Source organism: Mytilus edulis, chromosome 11 (assembly GCF_963676685.1).
Source record: "Mytilus edulis chromosome 11, xbMytEdul2.2, whole genome shotgun sequence".
Lineage (NCBI taxonomy): Eukaryota > Metazoa > Mollusca > Bivalvia > Mytilida > Mytilidae > Mytilus > Mytilus edulis.
In genome coordinates, this window is record NC_092354.1 from 59760779 (window position 1) to 59780766 (window position 19988).

A 19988-nucleotide genomic window follows, 5' to 3' on the forward strand; every position below is an offset into this window, starting at 1 on the left:
AAATAATTACCACTGATCGATGTTAATTTTTTGCTTTATACAATTTGTTGCTAAATTCAAAAATAAGAACTAATAGGAAACTCAAATGTACTGGCTTAAATTATAAATTATGATGCAGGCAGCAATTATAATTCTAACATTGAGTTATAGCCTACCAACAATCTTAAATAAAATCTTCCTTTTCTTCCAGATCGACCTGGTCTTAAGGAGCTAGTGGATATACAGAAGTTATATGAGAAAATTCTGTCTTCTCTTAAAGGAGAGATCGTCAAAACACATGCAGACAATCAGGACGTTCTGAACAAACTAATGCAAATCGCATGGACCCTTCGCAATCTTAGTGCTCAACATATAGTGCTTCTTAACAAATTCAAAATGTCAGCACCAGACATGGAGTTCCCTCCCCTTCATAAAGAACTCTTCAGTGTGGAGGGACTGGATTCTTGATGTTAATCTAGGCTTATAACTGTGACTAAATATTGTTGTTGATGAATTAATGATATTTGTTATGGAATTTGTATATCTTGTTTTATTACTTTTAAACTTTTATCTTTTAAAAGACATTTTTTTAATGCAGTAAATACAAGTTGGTTAAAACATCTTGTGCAATACACTTCCATGTTTAATGAACGTTGTATATTTCTTAACAAAATCATGTTCATATTTCATTTTGTATTGCAATGTCAGGTCTTGAAGAATACAAGCTAGAAAATTGTTAATATACATCACAATTGCTAGTTCAGAAAAATTGTCATCACATTATATATGAAAATTTGCTAGTTATTTTAGGAGAGAAGTTTCAGTTTATAAAATGTGATTTGGTAAACCTCATTATTATTGTATAACGTGTTTACTGAACTTAGAAATAGAGTGAATATTTGTCTTGAATTTACATTTAACAAACATCCTCAGCTTTCGGTCTCAAACTTCAGGTAGTACTTGGGCGACTAAAAATGTGCTAAAAACACCAAAAGCAGTATTTTAATTAATTGCTTTTTAGTCTTGAGTTCAATAATCATGCTAGAAATTTTTATGACTGCAAGGCCTGTCAATCAAAATTCAGGATTAATAGGCCAAAACAATTTTTTTCTTTTATGTATACTATCAGGTTTTATAGCCAGGCTTATGTATAGTGTAGTCAGGAATGGTTTTATATCATACTTTAACCTATTCAGACAAGGTTGACAATCATTATTCGACAACACTATTTTTCATATTAAATTTGAAAATGAGGGAATAATTTGTTCTAGAATGAATATTCCAGTCACAGTTACATTATTCAATTAGGGAAATAGTTTGACGGCATCAGGTCTTTCTGTACAGTGAAATTTACAAAGTAATAAACTTTCACATCATTTCACCATACTGTAATTTATAAAACAAAACTATGTAAAAAAAATATTATACTCTTTATACTAAACCAAAGAAAAAGATTGCACATGTAACTGTTTGAAATACTACATTTTATGGATTTTTTGCCAAGTCAGTTGGAATCATTCGGAAAAATACCAAGTAAAAGTATTCTCTGTTAAAAACTTAAAGAAATGACTCCAAAAATCAAGAAAAATTTAAAATCTTGACCATAATCTGAATTGATCCAGAGGTTGTATCTCAAATATGATGGATTTTTGTTGGTCAAGCTCCTTTATGTTTGAATAAGCCTTCAACCCTCAATCTATACACAAGAATCAAAATTGTCATTATTTGTTGTTGATACCTCTAAATAACTCAGGAAAATCAAAATCAGCCTTACCAACAACTGTACAGCATCTCTGTGTTTACCATTCTTGTATATACCATCACATCATCCAATTATCAGGTCTTCTCTTATAGTTATTTTCCTCCATTAAAAGGTGCACCTCTTTGTAAAGGAGTGACCTGTTGTTTTATTTGAAGTATAGGTAATTTCATCTGTATTGCATTTAGGGATATTTTCTCATTTTTCACGGCAAATAGTTACACTCAATTTTATTACATCTGTGTGCATTTCTTCAAAGGAAAAGGTATCTTCAATTTAAAAGGGCCCTGTATATATTTAAACAATTCTGATTTTAAAAAAACATTTAAATTTGCAGAAATGGATAATCAAAGATGACTTATTCCTATCTGTTCATTTTTGTTGAAGCAGCACACAAACAAACAAAAATTGCATGCCAATTAATTTTTACACTGTTCCCCAGAGTTATGTCCCTTGATTTAGAAAAAAAACCCGACAATGTTTGTTTTTGTTCAAGATCATTATGTTATGGTTAAAATCAATTAAAATTTTATCATGTTATATTTAACACATATAACCCAAATCTGTTTTGAGACATTCATTAGTATTCATTTAAGGGAAGGGGTTGGGTAATCATAGGCCAGTGACCGATTCTTTTAAGTAATTAATAAGAAGAACACAAGTATTGAAACCTAATTGAGTTAATGATATGTTATTTGAAAGATGATCTCACTGTTATATCCATTGTAAATACAGGACCTGTTTTTCATAATTATTTGAAGTATGAGATCTGGTATCGACTACAGTGATGTTAATTGTAGATTGTTGTATGACTGCTTTTATGAATACAGATCCTGTATATGTATGTTTTTTCTAATATTAGAGCCAGTAATTCATCATTTGTTTTTCATAATGAAAATCTACTTGTATATAAAATGCTTTCTCGTATAAGCTTTGCTAGTTCATGTCTTACCAACTGTTTTAATTAGAGTTCGTCTGTATCATTTATAAAATACTGTCGATTCATTATTATTCGTTGAATACCAATTTTCGTGGGTACAGGTGAACCATGAATTGGAATATCCCACAAATTGCTAAGTTTCTATGGGCTTTGTATACAGAGATTGACAAAAGCACGAAATCAAATATCCACTAAAAGGCACGTTTTCCTCAATCCACCAAAATTGATACCCACGAAAATAAATGAATCCACAGTCAGCATCATTATCTGTGATGACTTTTTACATCATGCAACTTCTATAAATAAACTCTTTTAAGGTTACTGTTATTAGCAAAGATGCAAGTTTATGAAAGTAGCAGATTTTTTTTGACAGAGGGCATTATGGGATGTGTTCGTCTTTTAATCATGTCATTTCCTGTTCGGTTATGCTTTTATATTTTATTTTACTTACAGAGTATAGAAATTTTCAAGGTGGTCTAGACTTTGAAGGATGCTGCATGTAACTTTTTTTTTTCGTTCTTAGACTTTTTAGACTGATTCTATTATATACCTCAATTGAAATGAATCCCAAAGACTTGATTTATACTTGTCTCAAGATAAGAAATTTTAGTATAATGACCCGGAATTGTATATAACATTAACTGATCCCAAAACTTACATCACTCAGAATGATTCTGAACTTCTACCACAATCTTCTATAGTAGGGAGGCAATATGTTTCCTTGTCTGTGTCGATTAATTCTAGCTAGTTACGGAATTACTGCATTCAACTATCAAAACTAATAATGAAATTTTTATTTTAGTTTAGGCTTTCCAGTCTGTTACTTTTTTTACACGAATAAAAACATCACAAAGATTTCTGAATTTCAGGTAGTTGAAAAATTACTGTATACAACCTTTGAATTTTCATCGCTTATCTTTATGCTTTGCTCAATTCCAACTTAAAATTCATGAATTTATTTTGAATGCCTGGTATTAATGATAGAAATGTCTTAAGGTGTTTGTAGATATAGATAACTAGGGCTAACATTAGCAACAGAGTTTTAACAGATATATATGTATATCTATAGAGTAGTATCTTGTTAAGTTTTAACATCTTTGTTATATTTTGTTTGTTTAATACAGATTTTACTGTAAATATGTCTGCTATCAGCATTTATTTGTTAAAATGTCTTTTAGTTTTGTCTTTCGTTGAAATTTGAGGTCCCTCATGGGATTATAACCAATCCGATTTCTAGAGATATAACTTTTAAATTATATTGAATCATAATTTGATTACAAATCACCAACTAGGGACTCAAGTTATGCCATTATCTAAACAATGTGTGTGTGCCATTTGTTATTTTCACCTGTTTATTGCTCTGTTTTCCTAAAGACATTGACCAGGATAACATTGTTATGTCCCTTCCCCTTTGGGAATATTTATCCTTCTTCATTTGTACATCTTTAGTTATGTCCAGAAATTGGTTTCTGTTCTCTGTAAAGATTACTTTGCCTCCAAATGTTATGAAACTTATACACAGTGCTTAGTTAAACACAGATCAAGTTCCAATTTGAGTGGTAATGCTTTCCCTATCTCTAGTTATTTCCGTTTATTGACTCTTGCATACTTACAAGCAAGGTGATGTGTCCATGGACACATTCTTTAAGTAGTTATGTTTTCTTCCCCAGCCAAAACAAAATGTGATAAAATTATTATAAATAATCTTTTATGAGGGACCTCACCTCTGTGCTGTCTCTGACTGAGAAAAGTACAGATCTCCTTGGAATGCCAGTTATTGTAAATATGGGTAAACATTGCATGGTCTAGTGGTTTCAAAATCAAGTTTTCATGTAACACTATGTTAAGTCTTCACAAATTGTTAGCAGTCTTGATGAACCTATCACTTGACTTTCAATAATTACAGATCATGAGTTGCTTTAATTCCTAATAAGATATCATTCAGGGGCAGATCCATCTATTTAAAAAAGGGGGGGGGTCCCAACCCAGAGTAAAGGAGTGGTTTTAACTATATGCTCCCATTCAAATGCATTGATCGTCAAAAAAAAGGGGGCATCCAACCCCCGGACCCCACCCCCTGGATCCGCCAATATTATTTGATTAAGAGATAACTGTGAATAAAAGAAATTATCATTTTCAGAAAATTTGAATGCTGATCCCTTCTTCCTCTTTTACCCTTTTAAGTTTAGTGGCTATTTCCTTTACCTCCCTTTTAAGTTTGGTGACTATTTCCTTTATCTTCCTGCTATGCTTGCTGCTAAAAAGTAGATTTTTGTGCTGTAAATGTACAGCTGGTTTATGTACACAGTACCTTTTTACATCTCTTTCTAAAGTCTTTTAATTTGATTTTTATAATTTTCATTATACTGCAACTCTTAATGTTTTTTACTTTCTTGATTGTATCTTTCAGAAGTGTTGCAGTTTCTGATTGCTAATCACGGATTTTATTTTTTGAGAAAATAATAAAATCCTTGTGTTTCAATTCCTAAGTTATTTAACTATAACAATGATTCTAAGTTTATAGCTTTATGAAATACACTGCTAGTCATGTCACATGTTAACAGTTTGTCCAATCACAGCAAAGCTGTTGGTTAACATACACCCTTCTGTTAATTAGAAAGGCTAGATATAAATAAAAGACATTAGAATTTTAATGAAATAGATTTTTATTGTTGATTTATAAATGAATCAGGTGTTACTTGTTAAGTATTTGTTGTGAATATCCTTCATTTTATAGCATGCCATGTATGAAATGGTGTCAATTTGTATGGAATTTTTCATGTTGAAAACAGGTGTAAACAGTTCATCTTAAAACATGGAATTATTCATTTTTAATCACTATGGAAAATATGTATAGATCACAAAAATAATAAAATACTATTTTTATATACACTTATATTGTGTTTGTTTTCATTTGAGGTAAATATTAGCCATATTAGATCTTTAAACACTGGATCAGCCACACTATCTAGATGCTTGATTTTGTAGCCTTTACAGCAGATTTCAGTCAGTATGTAGCTAATGGTAATATCTTTGGTTAGCTTGCTTGTTAGCTGAACCGTGAAGTCATTGTTAGGTAAGGTATACTACCCTCCTTTTAAAGTAGCTTAGTCCTACATAGAGATAGATTTTTTATCTGTTGGGCTAGTATACTATTAAAGGAGGGAAGTTGACCTTACCTAACAATGACTTCACGGTTCAGCTAACAAGCATTCTAACCAAAGATATTACCATTAGCTACATACTGACTGAAATCTGCTGTAAAGTATTCACGGAAGTTAGAAATTAGCTGTTTATTAATCTACAAGTTGAGGTTTATGTACTATATTACAACTACTAAAGTAATACAAAAATATACAAAAAAAATGGATTCTAAGAATAATAACATGCACACACACACACAACACACACACACACATCTGTGGTATATATGTTTTTCCAAACATCAGATCAGAAGTTGAGTGAAATAATAATCATTTAAAGCCCATAATAGATTGTGATTGATTGTTTGTGATTTGATTGTATAGCTCAATCTTTCAGTTTTCGTTATATTGTTACGGATTTGTTGTCATAACATGGATAGTTCATGACTTTCATCTCGCTCAATTTGCTGAAAAAGTCATGTCATGTTAGAAGTTAAGTTGTTCTAGAATTGGGAAACTTCAGTGCAATTCATCATAACAAATATTTTTGTCACACTTCTTCTTCTTTCAGTAACTTCCTCCTATGGTTAGGAGCACACTGTTAATTTGTTCTATACCACTTAACAGAATCACTTCCTATTTGGTTAGCAGAACAGCTGGTGAGATGTAACATGTAGGTGCTTATCTTATCTGTCAGACAAATACTTCCTGTTTGCCAATATTTGTACATGTATTTCAATAATGTTAATTAATTTATTTTTTGTGGTTACCAATTTTCCTTGATTTAGGTGAGGAAAACTTGCATATTCCTAGATATTTTATATCGTGGTTTTAACAAATTCTGCATACATTCCTTTAGAAAATATATATTTTGTTGAACATGGAAATTTGTGGTTCTCCTGTACCAACAAAATTCACAAAAATTTGTTTCCTAACAAATTTTAATGAATCCACAGTTTATTGGAAAAACTTAATATTCATCACGAGTATCCAGTCTAGCACTATTCAATAGAATGACCTTCATATTATATCATTTAAAGACTATATGATTTAGTTTAAACATGCTTTATTTGCTTAAATATTATTATTCTTATTCTTAAATATGTGACACACATTAATTAAACTTATACAGTCTGTTTCCATGATGATGAACAAGTTATAACAACAGAATATTTACAAAGCAAGTGAGACAACACTCCACCAGAGACCTTAAATGAAAATAAAAACAAGACAATTTGTATGATAGTTATTTCACATTTATTTTATAAACAACAGAATATTTACAAAGCAAGTGAGACAACACTTCACCAGAGAACTTAAATGAAAATAAAAACAAGACAATTTGTATGATAGTTATCTCCCATTTATTTTATAAATTTTGAACTAAAAAAATGAGATGAGAGACAACTCTTTTGTTAGAAGATAACTTACTAATATCAAAAATACAAATTAGGATTACATTATCCATTGTAATTTTGTGCTTAAAAAACTGGCCAGTAATGGGTATTTTATACATCAGGTTATATAAAAAAGACCAACAGATTATGTTAGATACTAGTATAAACATTTTTTTTTTAAAGGAGTATGTTCGATAAGATCCTAAAATGGCCCCATTTTTTAGCGTAATTAAATTTCAAATTCGGATTTATTTACCAATATCACGATAAATTATAGCTAATACATTGACTGGATAGGATATAAGCCATTTTATTGAAAATTTCACGTTTCTGCGTTTCATTATGACGTCACAAGTTGTACTCATATTGATTTTTTACGTAAAAATCAATGAAAATGGGTAAATTTCCATAGATTGTTGGAGAGGAAACATAGAGCGCATACGTCGACAACAAAGATCTTTTAAAATAATGTTTGTGAAGACATTTCACATGTCTTATTTAAATATTAAGCTTGTCGACGCCTGCGCTCTATGTTTCCTGGTTCTTTATTTGGTTGAAATCCAGGTGATTTTTTCAAATTTCACAAAAATCCCTTATCTTGACCTTTTTGGGATGTAAAAATCAACGTGTTAGAATTAAACTTTGACAAAAACAGTTCTGTTTTACTTTCTCACATGTCTTTAAGTCAACTGAAAGCATTTATTGTCTTGTAACTATGAACTTTATAATTGGGGCCAAATATGGCCCTTACCGAACTTACTCCTTTAATAGTATAATTTCAAAATTTCAAACTATTTGGAGACTCTTTACAGACACACCATTGGTATCTATTTTAAGTTTTTTTTCCTGTGAAATATTGTGATATTGTCAATATCGTGCTTTTTAATATCCTCAAGAATATAGATGGTTATCATTCACCAAATGTACAGGATAAAATTGCTCATTGGGCAAATAGAGTTGTCTCCCATCTCACAATATTTTTTCCTCAAAAATTGTAAAATGGGAGATAACCTATGTGTAAATCGTCTCGGGTTTTTACATTCAAGGAATGTAAAAACCAGAATTCTGAAATTTCGCGGGGTTTTATGGAGACAGAGCCAGAAGCCACACACAGAAAGAGTAAAATGAAGACAGTATAAATAGTAACAGTTTATTTACACTGTATTGATTGCTATGGACAATAGGTATGTACACAACAATAGGTAATTCAAACAATGTTACTGACTGGACAGTATTTAAATGTGTTTGTTTATTTCATCATCTTCTGCATTGATGCACAGGAGGTTGAAATCCTTTCAATGAGGGTCTATAAATATGTCAACTCGACTATCACAGTAGAGCTTCTCTCGTTTCAATTTTACTTCTAATACATTTGTCAATACATATAACAAATTCATCTTGATTTAAGTACCGATTTAAGGTAACATCGTTTACAATTATCCCATAAGTGTCTAATTAACAGTAAAATGTTGAATAATTACCAATAAAGAGAGAAGCTCTACTGTGATAGTCGAGTTGACATATTTATAGACCCTCATTGATAGGATTTCAACCTCCTGTGATTGATGAAACAAGCCCATCATAATCCAATATATAATATTAGATTCTATTTTTCTGAAAAACCAATTGGATTTAACTTTTATATATCTAACTGATGCTACCCATTAAAATATTTAAAGTGCACTTTCCACCTAATATAAAAAAGAAGATGTGGTATGATTGAAAATGAGACCACAGACCAAATGACACAGTAATTAACAACTATTGGTCACTGTAAGGCCTTTAAAAGCTTTTCAGAGCTTATGCATGTGCTTGCCTTGATTATACTGACTCTAAATAAAGCTTTATGTCTTATTATGGCTTTCAATAATGAACAATGCCCATACCGAATAGTCAGCTATAGAAGGCCCTGAAATGACATTAGTTTAAATAAAGTGGTTTTAAGCAATACACCATAACGCTATTTGTCTGTCATTACTGGTCTTCACAGTCACACATGTTCCTGTACAATGTTGACATCATAATACAAAATATCTCAAGCAATGGAAAAGTGACTGTTATATGACATCATTAGTTCATGGGGGACAGATTCTTGGGTCACCCAGGAATAACTATTATGGTGTATTATCATGATTATAGGGAACTTCAGAAAACTTATCAGCCTTAAGTTTTAATTATAACAAAACAATTTAAAGAAAATATATGAAAGTCAGGAACCAATGACAACCACTTAACTATAGGGTCCTGACTAAAAGAATGTGGCAGGATTAAATATATTTTTGAGCACTTAAGCTTTTTCTAACCTGGGACAGACTTGAGAAATTTAAATCCTGACATCCCGAAATTCAAAAAAAGTTTTCCCCGATCCTGAAAGGACCTATCCCAAAATCCTGAGCTTATAAACACCCGATCCTAGAGTCCTGATAAACTGATAAAGGTCCCCCCTCCTCAGTGGTGTAACAGCACAACTTTAAAAAAATTAACATGCTTAAAATTATTAAAAATACTGCTGAGAGTTGAGGAAGAGAAAACTTATATACTATTATCAAGGTGAAATTTTTTGTATAAATAGTCTAATCCTCTTTTCGTTAAATTCTAAAAAAAAAAAAAAAAAAAATCAATGATATTAGGAGATTTTTTTATCTATATAATAGTTTTATGACCTCAAAATCTTTTTTCCTAAATCACCAAAGATTTATATTCTGATTGGCCAATATTTTTAAGGTGTCAGTAGTCACTCAGAGAGGGACAATAGTACTAATTATCTAATTGTTATAGACTAAATTTGGTATTTTTCATCCTCTTAAACTTAATTTGGACAAGTATACTGCAGCTTATACTTGCCCATGATGAATTTTACTTGTCGTGGGCAATTGTTGAACCCTGTGTAACCTCATTTGGTCTCTGGTGGTCAGTTGTCTTTATTTATAAGTAGTATTCATATTTAATCTTATTTGTATATTGGCTTTAACATCGAAAACTTTCTTTTTTAAAATTCTTTTCACAAGTCTTTCACTGGACTACATTAAATGAAAATAACAGTTTATAATGCCCAAAAACCAAATGTAACCATACTTTACTTGGGTATCCAGGTTAAAATGAAAATTTTACAAAAATATGCTAAGTCAGCAATTATGATAATTTGTGCCTCTTTTTAAAATGCCTTTAGGGATTGTTCATCAAAATATTTTATGCTATTTTAGCAATAATCATACAAAATAATAAATGTCTTGTTATAAAGCATCCACAAATATTATAACTTCATACTAATGGTCCAAAATCACTGAACCATTAAGTTTTAGACATTTATCTACTCACTTCTGATACATTTTAACTGATAACAAAGGGAAGTGCGAAAGGCTTATGATTTTAATGATCAGTATTTTAAGTGAAATCTTTTGACATGAATTTCACCATTTAATTTGTAATATAAAGGATTAAAGGTAAACAGATGAATATGTGATTTATGACACATTTATTTCCATGAGGTCTATCAATTGTTAACCTGAATACTAAATACATGTTAAAAATTCTTTTTAGATTGAAGGTTTATGTGACTTAACGGTAGAATAAGGACAGGTACAGATACTCAATTTCTCTGCTTGATATAAAGGTAAGAAGTATACGCTGAAGGGTAAGGTTGAAGGTTTGTAGCTTTTAAAATGTTAAAACCCACTGCAATTGTTTGCACCTGTCCTGAGTCAGGAATATGATGTTTAGTGATTGTCGTTTGTTGATGTGGTGCATTTATATATATATAAGTGTTTCTCATTTCTTGTTTATTTATAGATTAGACCGTTGGTTGTCCTGTTTGAATTGTTTTGCACTGGCTATTTTTGTGGCCCTTTATAGCTTGCTGTTCGGTGTGAGCCAAAGCTCCGTGTTGAAGGCAGTACATCGACCTATAATGGTTTACTTTTACAAATTGTGACTTGGATGGAGAATTGTCTCATTGGCACTTGTACCACATCTTCTTATATCTAATACAGTATACAAGTATGCATGTGTGCATTACCAGTGGCTGAGATACTGCCGAAAACTTGTCAAGCATCCAGAGGTCCCAAAGTTTTATTTACCTCAATGGTCTATTGTTCCAGTAATTGTTTAAAGATGACTGGTCCAGTCAGTGTTTTACACATCTTTTACATTATGAGAGTATGAAAATACAACAGTCTTACATCTACACTTCATTTGTTCCAGTAATTGATGAAATTTTACTAGATCAAACAATTTTTACTGGACATTGCCACATGTTTGCCAGACCTTGGGAATCACTGAGCTTCAATTTTTTTGCTTCACCAAATCATAAAGATTTATGCTTATTATCAATAGATATAAGAAGATGTGGTATGAGTGCTAATGAGACCATCCAAATCAAAATACTGACTGAAAAAATAACTAGCTTACTAAACTAGACAAAGTATGTATCATTATTAAAGAGTCTACCAGTCCCTATGGCATACATGTATGACTTTCTGTTTGTGGTCTTCCAACAGGTGCTTATAGCTAATAGATATATGCATGACTTTATGTTTGGGGCCTTCCATTAGGGGTTTCCATGTTTGCTTACCTGCTGCTAATGAGACTTAAGATATCAACGAAATTGTAATATTAACCAGGTAGATATTTTGATGATTTTTTTAAAATACTAAAAAGTGATATTTGATGAGTCTGTAAATTGATATATACTTAAACTATCTTTTAGATTTAGACTTTAATAATAAACTTTTTTTTATGAAATTTAAATTAATGCATATATCTTTGATGGATAGTTGTCTCATTAGTAACCATACTACTACATTATTTATCTATGTTTTCCAGCAAACATAGATTGAGGATTTACTAAGTTTTTGTTGATGTCAACTACATAGAAAATAACTTAAAGTAGTTACAAAAAATGTGTCAATTGTACAAGTAGAAATAGCATGGTCATTTCTAACTTTTATACAATAGGCTATTTATTCATGACTACACACACTTTTACATGTACGGAAATCTATTGTTTATAATTTATTGGTGTAGGTGTAAATGCATGTTATTTAAATCATTAAAAACACACCATGTCACAAATAATATATAATGATGTAATACTTGAACAAGCTGTAAGGTGACAAATTACGTGTATTGCACAAAATAAAAAAATAAATCTTGTGTGTTCATTTTACAGAAATCTTGTCAAGAAGTTGTGATTGATGGATTTAAACTGAAAAATTGTTCGTGCATTGCGGTTGACGTTTTCCATTGTGCAGGAAGAAAGGGGAAAGAGGTTTTGAATTATTCAGGTAATTTTGAGTTTTAGATACCAGTAGGATGTATTTTTATATTATATATTTTACACAATGAATGAGAAGAAGCTGATAAAAACAAATAATTCAGTTTTGATATTTACAATTTTATTTATTCTATCTTTGATGGGTTTTCATACATGTATAGAAATGTTTAAAGTATCAAGTTTTATTTTAGGAAATTTTAAACTTTAATTACATACTAGTTAACAGGCTTTCCTAAATGGGGGTGATACGTTGAAAAGTATAAAGAATTACAAGTTAGTGTTTGAAATGTTATACATGTGTAACATTACTGGCTTACAAAGGGTGGATTTAGCCATTTTCAAAAAAAGGGGGGGGGTCCCAACCCAGGATTAAGGGGGGTTCCAACCATCTGTCCCCATTCAAATGCATTGATCATCAAAAAAAGGGGGTAAACCCGGGGAACTTTTTGTGGATCTGCCACTGCATGTCTCGAGACTATTACCTTCTGAACTATGCTGTTAATTTACCACTGGTCATTTAACTTCCATCCATCTTTCCACTGTCCTGGCACTTTTATAACATTTGAGCTGCTAGAAATCAACCATATGCAAGGTCATATACGAGGGTCTGGATAGGGGGTGGGGGGTCTGTTATTCTGTAAACATTTAATTTTGACCCCTTTTTTCTCTCATCTTCAAAAAATTAACCCATTTTTTCTCTAATCTTCAAAAAATTAGACCACACATTTCTCTAATCTTCATTTTTTTTGCCCGTTATTCTCTAATTTTCATTTTTTAAGAGCATTATTCTTTAATCATTTAACCCCATCCAAACCCTCATATACCCTTGTACAACATGTAAAAGACTTTGAGTGATACTGAACATTAGACTACGCAGAAAAAGATTAATTTTGGTCTGTTTTGTTAAGGGTTCTTATACCAAGTCCATTTTTAAAATGTTACAGTCTTTGAATAGAAATTTTATGAACATGAAATAGTATAAGGCCAAATAAAAATGTATGTGTGGTTCCAGTGACCCTACCTTCCCTACTTTTTCGTCTTGAAATTAGCCTACCCTAAAGATTTTATTGTCATTTTTCATTAAGCACTGTTAAAGTCAGAATGATGCTCCCGTAGACTCAATGTAAAAATAAAACATAAAATAAAAAAAATTCCTACCTACCCTAATTTTTTTTAAGATGTAACTGGAACCACATACTTTTTTATTTGGCCTAAGAGATGTATTGAAATTTGATTTCTATCAGACACAGAGCATGTTGTACAGTTTCTCTGCAGGTTTCAGTAAAATTGGCAAACACTGACTTGATAGCCATAAAATTGATAAAGGATTGGAAAGGACAATATGATAAGAATGGACATGTATCAAACATGTCATAATATTTATATTGTAAACAATTCTGTAATTTAGTAAAAAAATGACATTTGGGACTTTCCTTTCACATTTCTCAGATATGAAATATATATTTTGTAACAAACACATTGAGTGTCAAAACGTAATAAAAGTTAATTAATTAGACAGTAATAGTAATGTACATACCATGTCACAATAAATGTAAAATGTCATTATATGATAAAAGCAACTTAATTAAACATTGTAATGATAGTGTTGATATCTGACTGGGAAGTGATGGTGCTTTGTAATCATTGTTTGTTTGGTATTTAGTGATATTGTCAATGATATCATTGCTCCTATTGATTGGCTCCTGGGAATGGATTAATTGAACAATAAATTTGTTCTGATTGGGTTGTCAATATTAATTACAATTGAAGCTGGGATGGATATTGTAAAAGTCATGTGGAATGGAAGCAAAAAATTCATAATAATTGAAAATATGGTATTGCTTTTAAGACTTAACTTGAGGTTCCTGGTGCGTAGTGTCTATAGAGCTTGTGTTGCTCACCTATATCTTCAACAATTGCCACTTTTTATGTAAATATCATCATTTATAAAGGAAATTACAGTATTACAGAGTTAGCATGTTGACATACTTCTAGATCTTTTCCTGCAGATCAGTTTCTATTTTGAATTTCTATTCATCTCAAGTTAATAAGCAAAATAATTTTCCCAAAAATGGTATGAACTATCATGTAATCAAGGGCAATAACTCCGATTAAGAGTCAACAGAAGATTTCAACCATGAGGGGAACTGTGCATTTGTAGATATGTTTGAAGAATTGAAAATGTTGTAGTTAAACGGATAGTAGCTACGATTTTCATTAAAATTACTTTTTTAATCTATATGCCGGATTTTGTACGAAAAGTAAAATAATTATGATTAAAACAATTACTGGTTACGTTCCATTAAGCATTTAGAAGATTTTTAACGTTTAACACCTACATTTATTTATTGTCTATAGATAATAATTCGATGTTAAGCCCAACCCTTATTCATACGACCTTTACTCTTCAGTTCCCAATGCTCAATCGCACATTGTGCCTCGAAGGGAAAATGTTCGAACTGGGGAATGTTAACGCGGAAATGGTACGCGAATTTACAGTTTCAGCGAGAAAAGAAACAAAAAAGAGGTGCAGACAAGTTATTGTAAATTAAAAATAAAAAATGTCGATGAGATTGGTCATTAAAATCACTCAAACACCTGTGACGCAGGCAAAGTCAAACAGATGTAGCCGACGGTTTGCGTAATGTTTACATTTCTTAAATTTTCCAGATCACATGAAAAAAAATCTCAAGATGTTCATAATTGTCAAAAATATGTTTATAAATTTACGGGCAGTAATCTCCCACCTTAGAAGAAATTAGAAATCAACTTCCTAAACTCTAGTATTATTCTTCAAGTGTATCCTTCATGGAGACCCCGATTTAACACACAAACACGTGTATACATTATCGGCATGGTTTGGTGATACAAATGTAATAACAAGTGTATAATATCGCCATTGTTGGAGAATCTTGGGTTGGAATAACATGCCGGTATTTGTTATATTTTTTATTTACATAATTTGATAAATGGCGTCAAATATGTACGTTTAATAAAGAGAAATTATCGAATAAGTAAGAAAAAAACAAAGCACGTGTTCGTATCTATATATATCTTGGTTAGCTCACTCGCTATGTCGGCAAAGTTCGGGAAGTAAACCCGATGCATAATTAATGAGATGAATAGGCACACAACACGATATGAATTATCAATTATTAACACTTCTGTAGTTTATGAAAACATTCTAGCGATCTTATTGCTTATATTTAGTACATATCTTTGATTTTCGCAGCTTTAAAACTTGTTCATAATTTTGTCAAAATCGTAGCTACTATCCCTTTAATCGTGAATTCAAAGTTTTAGCCAATAACAACTCGATCTGCTTAAAGTTTTTACAGTATAGTGCTTTAAGCTGGTGGCATGGGATTCAGCACAATATAATAAAAGAGCCTAAGATATAAATGGTGTCAAATGTATAAAGGAACATCATTATTAAGCTTTTGATGTAGGATTTTTGATTCATTGATTACTTGGATTATTTTTGTGAGCAAATAACTGATTTTTTATTACTTATTTATGCTATTAATACAAAAATTACCTCAATATAACATTATAGACATTCTGAAAAGTGTACATCAACAAAAAAAAAGTACTCTAAAGATTGCTTAACAAATTTATTCCATTATCTTAAACAAATGATCTTTATGATTAATTACTAGAACAGCCCTATGCAGTTATAGGACAAACGCCAAATTTCATCCTAAAATTTAGGAGATATCAAATTGCACAATTTATTGATGTTAATTAACCCATTCAACATATTACAACCTCTTATCAGACTCCCTGCTAGTAGAGATTAGAATCTGAGACTACTATCAGACCACTGACCATAGAGACAAATAGATCAAATCAGAAACAGTATATTAGTGTATATTTCAGAATTTGTAGAACACTATTGTATAGAAACTTATAGCGTGAAATCTGTTCCAGGAATACAACATATGTGTATATAGTATAAATATTTTTAAAAGAGTTCTTTGTATAAATAAATTTGAAAGGATTTTTACAGGAATTAATTACTAAATTAATAAAGGATTTTGAAAAGGGGATGCAACAAGGCACCGTTAGGAGTACATTGTGCCTACATTTGAATATGACCCTAATAAATTCTTGAATTAAAATTATTGGAAAACATTTTTTTATAAATATCATTACCGTATTTAGAAAATAATTCAAAATTAAGGTTTGAGAAAGGTTATTGATATTTGTTAACTTAAACCCTAGACTGTATGATCTATCTTAATATTTATTAACAAAAATAGTTCTAACCATTAGCAAAGTATGGAACAGTTCAAATTAAAACTAGACAAAATGATATCACCGCACTTCACTTGTGAAGTAACTGTATTGTAACAAAGTCAATGTTGGATTTTTTTAAAAGATACTATTGTGTCTGGAAAACAAAAATGATGCCCCCCTTCCCCCCCCACCCAATGCAAAGTGTTTTAAAAGTACACTAATTTGAGCATGGGAGTACATAGGTCTATGGTTCACTATTATGAAGGAGTTATCCAGAACGCAATGCACCTCTAATGCAAGTATATACTCCAAAAATGATAAAATTCAACTATTCCCCAAAAGAGCAAATTCTAATAACAAGAGTGCACAATCATAAATGTCTCGACTTCTTTACTGACCATTGATTTATGATCCAAGATAATGAGGTCAAGGTCTGCCAAACCACACCGAAAATACATGTACACATAGCTTACATTCATTCAATACACCAAATATAGTTGACCTAATGCTTATGGTTTCTATGAATCAGACTTAAACAGGAAAACTAAACATTATCAACTGAATCATGAAAATAAAGTCAGATGAACCAGACATGCACACCTTACAATCAATCTGTGCGTTAAATATAGTTCACCTATTGCTTATAGTACATGTATCTAAGAAAAAAACTTAACCATGAAAACTTAACCAATTGACCAATGAACCATAAAAATAAGGTCAAGATCAGATGATAGCTGCCAGACAGATATATACACCTCACAATCATTCCTAACAACAGATATAGTTGACCTCTCGATTATGTAAAGCTTTTAAGAAGTTAACTTACGCGGCCACCAGAATCACTCTGTATATCACGTTCTGCGACAAAAGCCACAGGCTCAACAAAAATCAAAACCCTGACCACTTGAACATCTTCATGCACATACAGCCAGTAAAGTGAAAACTTCCTAGCATTCAAATTTATAAAAATTATGTGGAAAAACTATATACCCATAAAGGGACAGACGGACAGAAAGATGGAAGGGAGCAGGACTTACGGACCAGGAGTAAAACAATATGACCCCTATCAACTTTCAGTTGCGGGGTCATTAAAATGTTAAAACAATTTTTTTCTTTTCTTAAGTTGCCTTTTTTAATCATGAGGAAAATTCTGTCCCTGTTAAAAAAAATCATTAATTGTATAAAGTTATTGATATTTGAAACTTTAACCCAAGACAAAATAACAGTAAAATATCGAGAAAAAAAATTAAAAAAATTCTCTGCATGCTGTAATTGTGTAGAAGATATGTTTGTTAGTTATATAAATAATGTGAAGGTTAAACAAAAATGTTGACGTTTTAAATAGGAAAATAACTGAAGAATAAATCTAAATGTTGTGACACTAGAGAAGGATTATAGTTTAGAATTCAAAAACAGTATTTTATTTTTCAAAAGTGCATATGCATGTTGCAATTATACAATAGAAATGTAGGGATTTGGAAACAAGAAAAACGTATATAAATCCGTTCCCCATAGCAGGATTGTTATTTCTAGATTTGGCCACTTTACTTGCAGGCTTGACAAATAGCGAATTTTAAAACTGGAACTATTAAAAATGTCAAAACTTGTGTTGGATTTTTGACACCGTTACTAAGCTTAAAAGAGAAAACATTTTCAAAGTGTGCCTGTGGTACAAGAACATTTAATTCGATAACTTCAAGTTTCATTCCAGTTTACAAACAAAATATTTTGCAAAATCAGTAATTTCTTATTCATATTTATATTGTAGATTTAGTTATATGTTTAAATATAAAAAAATAAAATACTGAATACAAATACTCTGTTTTCAAATGTTTGCATTGCCAAAATTTGTATCATAAAAAGGGGGGTCTTTTATAGATAAAATTCAAAACTCATAATATTTGCCACTAGCTGATTCTGATAACAATCTTTTTATGTGGAACAGTACTTTGACAGTACATAGTACACGTGTGGTAATTTCTGGTCAGTCATCTAAAATATTGTGGTAATCAGAAGCTTTCCTGCTGTGACGACAAATAAACAAGTGTTTGAATAAATGATTTATCAATAATCTGTTAATTGGATAATGTTCTGGCTATTTTGCTGAAGAAACTCAAAATCTGGCGTTTGTCCTATAACTGTATGAACAAGTATAGAGTGTGCCTGTCTTATCTTTAATCAACTCTGACATTACCAAGGTCATGGTCAATCAAAACCAACTGCCTTCTTCAGTAACCATCTGTTATCTTAGTCAATCCTGTTTATAACAGCAATGTGTAGCTTTATCACAACAAAGCTTGTGTGTGAAAGAGGATAACAGCTGTTTGTATCTCATCAATGTTTTACTCACCCAGATGCTTCATTCATCTTTATGACCTTTGACATTGATGAGTGGAGAATTTGTTGAAGAAGCCACAAGAATTTTTATGAGGATTTAATTTTTCTGCTAATGAAGTTGGAATGATATAGATTATACTTTTTCTTGTCAGGTTTGTTTGTAAATTTTGTTTCCTGATATTTGAGTGTTTGGAAAAAACCAAGACATTTAATGCCTTAAATTATATTGGAAATTAAGCTTTAAAAAGATGTATTCTGTAAGATAATTTATTGATGGAGGTATGATGCCTTCAGAGGAAACCAGTTTACTTTCATATCCTTAATACTGCAAATTCAGAAATTATTGAGTGCATTTATTATTGCGATTTTGTCATTTTAAGTCTAAAATGCGATTTTAATTTTTACAATTTTGAGAAAAATCCAGTTTAATTCATATAAAATATTTCAAAATGCGAGTTTAAATTATTGCATTTACAACTCTGTCGCATTTTTTGCGATAATAAAAACCTCACAATAATTTCTGAATTTACAGTATATCATCTTCCAAAGGTATAGGGGAGCTACCATTTGATTTTTATGGGGGGAGGCTAGGATGAAATTTGAAAAAAATAGGCAGGACATGAATTTTGAGTAAAAAAAAAGTCAGGATGAGACAGACACTTGCAAAAAAAAAATGTCAGGATGACAATTTAGGTAAAAAAAAGGCAGGACCGAATAGAGTGAAAAATAAAAAGGCAGGACAGAGATTACAACTAAAAACAAAATGCAGGACAACATTTTTCATCCTAGCCCCCCCCCCCCCCCCCCCCCCCCCCTAAAAATCAAATGGTAGCTCCCTAAACTGATAAACATACCATGAAATTTTGGTATTACATTAGGAAATTACAAATCAGGTATTCTGAAATTTGGTAGCCAGCTTTCC

General features: G+C 31.0%; 2 protein-coding genes across 11 annotated transcripts in view; both read left to right on the top strand.

Moving 5' to 3' along the window:
* LOC139495938 (probable nuclear hormone receptor HR3) overlaps positions 1-5574 on the top strand; it is a 30965-nt gene extending 25391 nt beyond the window's left edge. For all 3 annotated transcript variants that reach the window (XM_071284355.1, XM_071284353.1, XM_071284352.1), the window contains exon 14: positions 191-5574. In XM_071284355.1, the coding sequence (XP_071140456.1) occupies positions 191-447 (257 nt within the window). In that variant the 3' untranslated portion in view covers positions 448-5574. The remainder of the gene's footprint in view (positions 1-190) is intronic.
* An 878-nt stretch (positions 5575-6452) lies between these two features.
* LOC139495939 (LHFPL tetraspan subfamily member 2a protein-like) overlaps positions 6453-19988 on the top strand; it is a 40892-nt gene continuing 27356 nt past the window's right edge. Inside the window, exons 1-3 of one of the 8 annotated variants that reach the window (XM_071284356.1) lie at positions 6453-6609; positions 10759-10831; positions 12386-12500. The gene's annotated coding sequence lies outside the window, so the exon portion shown is untranslated. Of the gene's footprint in view, positions 6610-8269; positions 8403-10543; positions 10662-10758; positions 10832-12385; positions 12501-18950; positions 19219-19988 lie in introns of those variants that run through there. The other 7 variants (XM_071284361.1, XM_071284362.1, XM_071284359.1 and 4 more) reach the window with 7 other exon arrangements.